The sequence below is a fragment of the Nerophis ophidion genome, linkage group LG22 (assembly GCF_033978795.1).
Source record: "Nerophis ophidion isolate RoL-2023_Sa linkage group LG22, RoL_Noph_v1.0, whole genome shotgun sequence".
Taxonomy (NCBI): Eukaryota; Metazoa; Chordata; class Actinopteri; order Syngnathiformes; family Syngnathidae; genus Nerophis; species Nerophis ophidion.
In genome coordinates this window covers 42,064,166-42,074,849 of record NC_084632.1, presented here as the reverse complement: position 1 = coordinate 42,074,849, position 10,684 = coordinate 42,064,166, and the positions used below count along the sequence as shown (strand labels likewise).

General features: G+C 37.0%; 1 protein-coding gene across 1 annotated transcript in view; it reads left to right on the top strand.

The window, feature by feature from the left end:
- Positions 1-10,684, top strand: part of LOC133540872 (ankyrin repeat and MYND domain-containing protein 1-like) — a 41,042-nt gene that overhangs the window by 5,336 nt on the left and 25,022 nt on the right. The window contains exons 3-4 of the mRNA XM_061883875.1: positions 559-753; positions 7,272-7,513. Of these exons, the coding sequence (XP_061739859.1) occupies positions 559-753; positions 7,272-7,513 (437 nt within the window). The remainder of the gene's footprint in view (positions 1-558; positions 754-7,271; positions 7,514-10,684) is intronic.

The following is a 10,684-nucleotide window of genomic DNA, read 5'->3' as shown; positions in this document are numbered from 1 at the left end:
CGTGGCCTCCTAGGGAGGCGTTCGGCTGACATCCTGACCAAATGCTCGAACCACTAAAATATAAATGTGGAGAGGCGGGGACGACGGCGGGGCCGGGCACACTGTAGCCCTGCCCAAGATGGCAGCAAGGAGGCAGTGAATGCAACGGAGCAGAGAGGCGGGACGTGCCGCAATCTAATCCAGGTGCGTGGCTCACACACCAGCACACGATTGACTTATCTCCTCGCAGAGTATAAAAGGGGAGAAGGAGAAAAGATCAAAGAGCAACAAGAAGCAGACAAGGACGATGACGGCAGCTGAAAGAGCGACCGAGGAGCTGAAAGAGCCATCCGAGCTGCAGAAAAGCTTTATTGAAAAATAAAGAAGTCAAACCTGAAAAGAGATGTCCTTCCTGGGTGGTCCCCTGAACCCAAACAACGACGGCTTAAGTCCGTCACAATTATTATAAAACACTTTGTTTCCCATGTATTGGCATTAATGCATCCGATTAAAGTCAGGTTTGAGTCAAATAGTATACTCATTGGCAATAAAAACTGCTATACCTTTCCCTCTTCTCAGGGTTTGTACCATTCCGACCAGAGGTTCGGCCCCGGTGTGCTGCAGGAGTCCTCAGGGCGTCAAGATGTGGGTATTTGGCATGGAAAACATTTGATACAACTCTGTAACACCGTGGAAGACAGCTTCAGCTTGAAAAACATCCCCGAATACGCCGTATACTTGGAGGAATCTACTGCCTCACCTTCTCTCAATCAGGTAAATCAATAACTCATTCTAAGTACACTTAAGCATGTACGAATATACTCGATATATCGCGGGTTAGTCTGTGTACGAGTGGTAATACGAGACAAAGGAGGTGCGAATCTGTTAACAAATGAAGGATTTATTCCCAAGAAAACCAGCAGGGGGTCCATCGTCTGGCGGTGGTTTGGCTTCAAGCGGGAAGACGTTGAACAGACAACCGTAATATGTCAAGTAGGCGGCAAAAGCCTTGCTACAAAAAGTAGCAGCACTAATAATTTGTCAGTTGATAGACCAGGAGTCACCAACCTTTTTGAAACCAAGAGCTACTTTTTGGGTACTGATTAATGCGAAGGGCTACCAGTTTGATACACACTTAAATTACCAGAAATAGCCAATTTGCTCAATTTACCTTTAACTCTATGTTCCATCCATCCATCCATCCATCCATCCATTTTCTACCGCTTATTCCCTTTTGGGGTCGCGGGGTGGCTGGCGCCTATCTCAGCTACAATCGGGCGGAAGGCGGGGTACACCCTGGACAAGTCGCCACCTCATCGCAGGGCCAACACAATTAATGATATTTATCTTTGTGGAAAAAATGATCATCTTAATGATTCCTTACAATAAATATATATAGAAACAGATAAATATAAAAAATAAAAGGAACATTTCTGTCCGTCATTCCGTCGTATTTATTTTTTCCTTCTACGGAAGGTTTTTTGTAGAGAATAAATTATGAAAAAACACTTAATTGAACGGTTTAAAAGAGGAGAAAACACGAAAAAAAAGAAAATTAAATTTTGAAATATTTTATCTTCAATTTCAACTTTAAAATTCAAAATTCAACCAAAAAAAGAAGAAAAAAACTAGCTAATTTGAATGTTTTTGAAAAAATTAAAAAAATAATATATGCATCATTAGTCATTTTTCCTGAGCAAGATTCATTTTAGAATTTTGATGACATGTTTTAAATAGTTTAAAATCCAATCTGCACTTTGTTAGAATATATAACAAATTGGACCAAGTTATATTTCTAACAAAGACAAATCATTATTTCTTCTAGATTTTCCAGAACAAAAAATTTAAAAGAAATTCAAAAGACTTTAAAATAAGATTTAAATGTGATTTTACAGATTTTCTAGATTTGCCAGAATTGTTGTTTGGAATTTTAATCATAATAAGTTTGACGAAATATTTCACAAATATTCTTCGTCCAAAAAACAAGCTAAAATGAAGAATTAAATTTAAATATATTTATTATTCTTTACAATAAAAATAAAAAAAATTACTTGAACATTGATTTAAATTGTCAGGAAAGAAGAGGAAGGAATTTAAAAGGTAAAAATGTATTTGTGTTTAAAAATCCTAAAATCCTTTTTAAGGTTGTATTTTTTCTCTAAAATTGTCTTTCTGAAAGTAAAAAAATAAATGAATTTATTTAAACAAGTGAAGACCAAGTCTTTTCAAATATTTTCAAATTCTATTTGAGTTTTGTCTCTCTTAGAATTAAAGATGTCGAGCAAAGCGAGACCAGCTTGCTAGTAAATAAATACAATTTAAAAAATGGAGGCAGCTCACTGGTAAGTGCTGCTATTTGAGCTATTTTTAGAACAGGCCAGCGGGCGACTCATCTGGTCCTTACGGGCGACCTGGTGCCCGCGGGCACTACCTTTAACTCTGTTATTATTAATAATTGATGATATTTATCTTTGTGGAAACACTGATCATCATTAATGATTCCTCACAATAAATATATATAGAAACAGATAAATATAAAAAATAAAAGGTTATTTCTGTCTGTCATTCCGTCGTATTTATTTTTTCCTTCTACGGAAGATTTTTGTAGAGAATAAATGATGAAAAAAACACTTAATGGAACGGTTTAAAAGAGGAGAAAACACGAAAAAAATGAAAATTAAATTTTGAAATATTTTATCTTCAATTTCGACTTTAAAATTCAACCGAAAAAAGAAGAGAAAAACTAGTTAATTTGAATGTTTTTGAAAAAATTAAAAAAAGAATATATGCAACATCACTAGTCATTTTTCCTGATTAAGATTAATTTTAGAATTTTGATGACATGTTTTAAATAGGTTAAAATCCAATCTGCACTTTGTTAGAATATATAACAAATTGGACCAAGTTATATTTCTAACAAAGACAAATCATTATTTCTTCTAGATTTTCCAGAACAAAATCTTTAAAAGAAATTCAAAAGACTTTAAAATAAGATTTAAATGTGATTTTACAGATTTTCTAGATTTGCCAGAATAATTGTTTGGAATTTTAACCATAATAAGTTTGAAGAAATATTTCACAAATATTCTTTGTCGAAAAAACAAGCTAAAATGAAGAATTAAATTAAAATGTATTTATTATTCTTTACAATAAAAAAAAATACTTGAACATTGATTTAAATTGTCAGGAAAGAAGAGGAAGGAATTTAAAAGGTAAAAAGGTATATGTGTTTAAAAATCCTAAAATCATTTTTAAGGTTGTATTTTTCCTCTAAAATTGACTTTCTGAAAGTTCTAAGAAGCAAAGTAAAAAAGATAAATGCATTTATTTAAACAAGTGAAGACCAAGTCTTTATAATGTTTTCTTGGATTTTCAAATTCTATTTGAGTTTTGTCTCTCTTAGAATTAAAAATGTCGAGCAAAGCGAGACCAGCTTGCTAGTAAATAAATACAATTTAAAAAATAGAGGCAGCTCACTGGTAAGTGCTGCTATTTGAGCTATTTTTAGAACAGGCCAGCGGGCGACTCATCTGGTCCTTACGGGCGACCTGGTGCCTGCGGGCTAACTCTGTTATTATTAATAATTGATGATATTTATCTTTGTGGAAACAATGATCATCATTAATGATTCCTCACAATAAATATATATAGAAACAGATAAATATGAAAAATAAAAGGTTATTTCTGCCTGTCATTCCGTCGTATTTATTTTTTCCTTCCATGGAAGGTTTTTTGTAGAGAATAAATGATGAAAAAAACACTTACTTGAACGGTTTAAAAGAGGAGAAAACACGAAAAAAAGAAAATTAAATTTTGAAACATATTTTATCTTCAATTTCAACTTTAAAATTCAAAATTCAACTGAAAAAAGAAGAAAAAAACTAGCTAATTTGAATGTTTTTGAAAAAATTTAAAAAAGAATATATGCAACATCAGTCATTTTTCCTGATTAAGATTAATTTTAGAATTTTGATGACATGTTTTAAATAGGTTAAAATCCAATCTGCACTTTGTTAGAATATATAACAAATTGGACCAAGCTATATTTCTAACAAAGACAAATCATTATTTCTTCTAGATTTTCCAGAACAAAAAATTTAAAAGAAATTCAAAATACTTTGAAATAAGATTTAAATTTGATTTTACAGATTTTCTAGATTTGCCAGAATATTTTTTTTGAATTTTAACCGTAATAAGTTTGAAGAAATATTTCACAAATATTCTTTGTCGAAAAAACAGAAGCTAAAATGAAGAATTAAATTAAAATGTATTTATTATTCTTTACAATAAAAAAAATACTTGAACATTGATTTAAATTGTCAGGAAAGAAGAGGAAGGAATTTAAAAGGTAAAAAGGTATATGTGTTTAAAAATCCTAAAATCATTTTTAAGGTTGTATTTTTCCTCTAAAATTGACTTTCTGAAAGTTCTAAGAAGCAAAGTAAAAAAGATAAATGAATTTATTTAAACAAGTGAAGACCAAGTCTTTCAAATATTTTCTTGGATTTTCAAATTCTATTTGAGTTTTGTCTCTCTTAGAATTAAAAATGTCCAGCAAAGCGAGACCAGCTTGCTAGTAAATAAATAAAATTTAAAAACTAGAGGCAGCTCACTGGTAAGTGCTGCTATTTGAGCTATTTTTAGATCAGGCCAGCGGGCGACTCATCTGGTCCTTACGGGCACCGTGTTAGTGACCCCTGCGCCACAGAATGAAAAAGGCTTGAAACTCCGCATGTCAACATTTCCGTTCTGTGCCACACCAACAAAACCTTTTTCAACATCAACACCGTGTGAAAAAATAGTCAACACCAGAAGCAGATAACGTCCGCAGGAACCTACCACATACTTAAGGACATACACTATTTGATTTCCTGTTATGCAGATCATTTTTATTTGACAGTTATTGAAATATCTTGGTTTGACAATTGCCTTCCCAAAGTCCTTATGTGTGGACAATGCTGAAGAAACAAGTCCATGTCAGAAAAATCAACAAATTTAGCTGAACTGCACCAATAAAAGTTGTAGAAATGATTGGAAACACAAGACAGCCATGACATGTTCTTTACAAGTGTATGTAAACTTTTGACTACGACTGTATGCACGCATAAAATAGATGTACATTTTGTATTTTATCAAAACTTGTAAACGGAAATGTTAAAGTTTACACTTTAATCCCAAATAGTTTTCATTCATCTGTGGTGATACGTACAAACAATATTAGCAAAACTGACTGTCAAAATAATTGTGTCTAGGTTATCACAAAACTTTGCGTTGCCATGAGTTCTCGGCGAGAGGACAAACGCTGTCTTTGTTCCTACCAGGAAGTGTAAAATTCCACTGTGTAGGATGGGAAGTGACATGGTGTTCTGTTTCTTTGCTGCATTGTAATCCACAGAAAGATTTTGTTTTGACCCAAGAACTACAAAGCGAATTGGAAGCAGGCGACCTTTTCTTTGAACTGTTTTAATCAAAGGCAACACCGGTTTACGACCCCTGTCCCTTAGAAACAGCTGTTGCCATGTAATCAGGGAAAGTGCAAATAAAAGAGGAGGCGTACAATCTTTCATCAGGAACATGGTGAGACTGTACTCTTGTACAGTCTAGACCTTTCTCCTCTATTGAGCCAAATTCAAATCTGTCCCTGTTTAAAACATTCTTTATACTCTTTTAATCAAAGGCCGCATCTGTTTACAACCCCTTTCCCTTAGAAACAGCTGTTGCCATGTAATCAGGGAAAGTCCAAATAAAAGAGGAGGCGTACAATTTTCCGTCAGGAGCGTGGTGAGACTGCACAAAGAGTACAGTCTAGACTTCTCTCCTCTATTGAGCCACATTTTAATTAGTCTCTGTTTAAAACATTCTTTATACTCTTTTAATCAAAGGCCGCACCTGTTTACGACCCCCGTCCCTTAGAAACAGCTGTTGCCATGTAATCAGGGAAAGTCCAAATAAAAGAGGAGGCGTACAATTTTTCATCAGGAACATGGTGAGACTGTACACAGAGTACAGTCTAAACTTCTCTCTATTGAGCCAAATTCAAGTCTGTCTGTGTTTAAAACTTTCTTTATACTCTTTTAATCAAAGACCGCACCTGTTTACAACCCCTTTCCATTAGAAACAGCTGTTGCCATGTAATCACGGAAAGTCCAAATAAAAGAGGAGGCATACAATCTTTCATCAGGAGCATGGTGAGACTGTACTCTTGTACAGTCTAGACCTTTCTCCTCTATTGAGCCAAATTTAAATCCGTCTCTGTTTAAAACTTTCTTTAAACTCTTTTAATCAAAGGCAACAGCTGTTTACAACCCCTTTCCCTTAGAAACAGCTGTTGCCATGTAATCAGGGAAAGTGCAAATAAAAGAGGAGGCATACAATCTTTCATCAGGAGCATGGTGAGACTGTACACAGAGTACAGTCTAGACTTTTCTCCTCTATTGAGCCAAATTCAAATCTGTCTCTGTTTAAAACTTTCTTTAAACTCTTTTAATCAAAGGCCGCAGCTGTTTACAACCCCTTTCCCTTAGAAACAGCTGTTGCCATGTAATCGGGGAAAGTCCAAATAAAAGAGGAGGCGTACAATTTTCCGTCAGGAGCGTGGTGAGACTGCACAAAAAGTACAGTCCAGACGTCTTTCTTCAATTGAGCCAAATTTAAATCTGTCTCTGTTTAAAACATTCTTTATACTCTTTTAATCAAAGGCCGCACCTGTTTACAACCCCTTTCCCTTAGAAACAGCTGTTGCCATGTAATCAGGAAAAGTCCAAATAAAAGGGACGGCGTGGCGCAGTGGGAGAGTGGCCGGGCGCAACCCGAGGTTCCCTGGTTCAATCCCCACCTAGTACCAACCTCGTCACGTCCGTTGTGTCCTGAGCAAGACACTTCACCCTTGCTCCAGATGGGTGCTGGTTAGCGCCTTGCATGGCAGCTCCCTCCATTAGTGTGTGAATGGGTAAATGTGGAAGTAGTGTCAAAGCGCTTTGAGTACCTTGAAGGTAGAAAAGTGCTATACAAGTACAACCCATTTATTTACTTATTTATTTATCTAAAAGAGGAGGTATACAATCTTTCATTAGGGAGCGTGGTGAGACTGTACAAAGAGTACAGTCCAGACGTCTCTCCTCAATTGAGCCAAATTGAATTCAGTCTCTGTTTAATTCCTTGCTTCTTGTCTAGTTTAATAGATGTCATCAGTGTTTGTCAATAGTCCTGGACCTAAATGTACATGTCGCCTTCAGGTGATTAATCTGTCTACAACTTTAATTTGCCATCTGTACCTGCTACATCCTCTCTAGGGAGCCCAAGATGACAATTTGCTGTTATTTGAAGACAATACCATTGTCCCCTCCCAAATTGAGAATTATTCCATGGACAGCGACCACCTCCCATTACCCCCAATGAAGAGAAGAGAGTTCGACAAACATTTTTACGGCAACCTATGGGAGCCCGAGGACGATCCTTACCAAGGCTACAAAAGAGACCCGCTCTCCTCGCTGCCCTTAAAGAGTCGGATGCTGGCTCTAATTCACAAACACAGGTCAGATGCATACAAAATGTGTAGAAGGAATCTTTAAGACAGGGGTGTCCTAACTTTTTCCACTGAGGGCCGCACACTGAAAAATCCGAGCAGGCGGGGGCCATTTTCATAATTTTTACTTTAAAAACCAATACAATATATGTATAAAAAATATACATATATTTTAACACACACAAGTGAATGCAAGGCATACTTTATCAACAGCCATAAGGGTCACACTGAGGGTGGCCGTATAAACAACTTAACACTTTTACAAATATGTGCCACACTGTGAAGCCACACCAAACAGCCATAAGGGTCACACTGAGGGTGGCCGCATAAACAACTTCAATACTTTTACAAATATGTGCCACACTGTGAAGCCACACCAAACAACAGCCATAAGGGTCACACTGAGGGTGGCCGTATAAACAACTTTAACACTTGTACAAATATGTGCCACACTGTGAAGCCACACCAAACAGCCATAAGTGTCACACTGAGGGTGGCCGTATAAACAACTTTAACACTTTTACAAATATGTGCCTTACTGTGAAGCCACACCAAACAACAGCCATAAGGGTCACACTGAGGGTGGCCGTATAAACAACTTTAACACTTTTACAAATATGTGCCACACTGTGAAGCCACACCAAACAACAGCCATAAGGGTCACACTGAGGGTGGCCGTATAAACAACTTTAACACTTTTACAAATATGTGCCACACTGTAAAGCCACACCAAACAACAGCCATAAGGGTCACACTGAGGGTGGCCGTATAAACAACTTTAACACTTGTACAAATATGTGCCACACTGTGAAGCCACACCAAACAACCATAAGGGTCACACTGAGGGTGGCCGTATAAACAACTTTAACACTTTTACAAATATGTGCCACACTGTGAAGCCACACCAAACAACAGCCATAAGGGTCACACTGAGGGTGGCCGTATAAACAACTTTAACACTTTTACAAATATGTGCCACACTGTGAAGCCACACCAAACAACAGCCCTAAGGGTCACACTGAGGGTGGCCGTATAAACAACTTTAACACTTGTACAAATATGTGCCACACTGAAGCCACACCAAACAACCATAAGGGTCACACTGAGGGTGGCCGTATAAACAACTTTAACACTTTTACAAATATGTGCCACACTGTGAAGCCACACCAAACAGCCATAAGGGTCACACTGAGGGTGGCCGTATAAACAACTTTAACACTTTTACAAATATGTGCCACACTGTGAAGCCACACCAAACAACAGCCATAAGGGTCACACTGAGGGTGGCCGTATAAACAACTTTAACACTTTTACAAATATGTGCCACACTGTAAAGCCACACCAAACAACAGCCATAAGGGTCACACTGAGGGTGGCCGTATAAACAACTTTAACACTTTTACAAATATGTGCCACACTGTGAAGCCACACCAAACAACCATAAGGGTCACACTGAGGGTGGCCGTATAAACAACTTTAACACTTTTACAAATATGTGCCACACTGTGAAGCCACACCAAACAACAGCCATAAGGGTCACACTGAGGGTGGCCGTATAAACAACTTTAACACTTTTACAAATATGTGCCACACTGTGAAGCCACACCAAACAACAGCCCTAAGGGTCACACTGAGGGTGGCCGTATAAACAACTTTAACACTTGTACAAATATGTGCCACACTGAAGCCACACCAAACAACAGCCATAAGGTTCACACTGAGGGTGGCCGTATAAACAACATTAACACTTTTACAAATATGTGCCACACCAAACAGCCATAAGGGTCACACTGAGGGTGGCCGTATAAACAACTTTAACACTTGTACAAATATGTGCCACACTGTGAAGCCACACCAAACAGCCATAAGGGTCACACTGAGGGTGGCCGTATAAACAACTTTAACACTTGTACAAATATGTGCCACACTGTGAAGCCACACCAAACAGCCATAAGGGTCACACTGAGGGTGGCCGTATAAACAACTTTAACACTTTTACAAATATGTGCCACACTGTGAACCCACACCAAACAAGAATGACAAACACATTTCGGGAGAACATCTGCACCATAGCACAACATAAACTCAACAGAAGAAATACCCAGAACCCGTTGCAGCACTAACTCTTCCGGGACGCTACAATATATATCACCAAACTCCGCTCCCCCAATTTTTATTTATCTGATATGCCATTGATATTTTTTAATCATTATTATTATTATTTGAAATTCGAAATAAGCCTTGCTTGTTTAATATTCAATGCAAAACTAGTTTGGGTCCCTATTAAAAGGGGGGGCTTACCTCGGTTGGTAGAGTGGCCGTGCCAGCAACTTGAGGGTTGCAGGTTCGATTCCCGCTTCTGCCTACCTTGTCACTGCCCTTGTGTCCTTGGGCAAGACACTTTACCCACCTGCTCCCAGTGCCACCCACACTGGTTTGAATGTAACTTAGATATTTGGTTTCACTATGTAAAGTGCTTTGAGTCACTAGAGAAAAAGCGCTATATAAATATAATTCACTTCACTAATTTGTTCAGTTTTACATTTTTGGCCCACTCTGTATTTGAGTTTGACACCCCTGCTCTAGATCAACATTAGAAAATAAAAACTGAAAAAACACATTCATCCATCCATTTCCTACCGCTTATTCCCTTTCGGGGTCGCTGGCGCATATCTCAGCTACAATCGGGCGGAAGGCGGCGTACACCCTGGACAAGTCGCCACCTCATCGCAGGGCCTGAAAAAACACAAAATATGCCATATTTTCACCCAATAACTCTTTTAAATGGAATATTTGAGATTATGTAATAATTGGAGCCTTAATTTTGGATTTTGATTCATTATTATTTTTGGAGCAATGACACTTAAAAACAAATCACACTAAAATAATTGGGGATCCAAAAGTGTCCTACTTATTAAAGTGTTAAAAAATAAATTATAAATTTTTTTTACTGTTATTTTTAGCACAATAATCTCGAGATCAGCTTCAGATATATTTGTCAATTTAAAGTCTTATTGTTGTTTATGTTTTGTTTGTTTGTTTTAGGCCCTTCTTTAAAAAAAAACAGCTCATTTTTTTATATGGCAAAACACAAAATATGCAACATTTTCCCCCAAAAAATATCTCCGAGTGGAATATTTAATGTGATGTAATCAAATGACATTGATTTTGATTCATTAT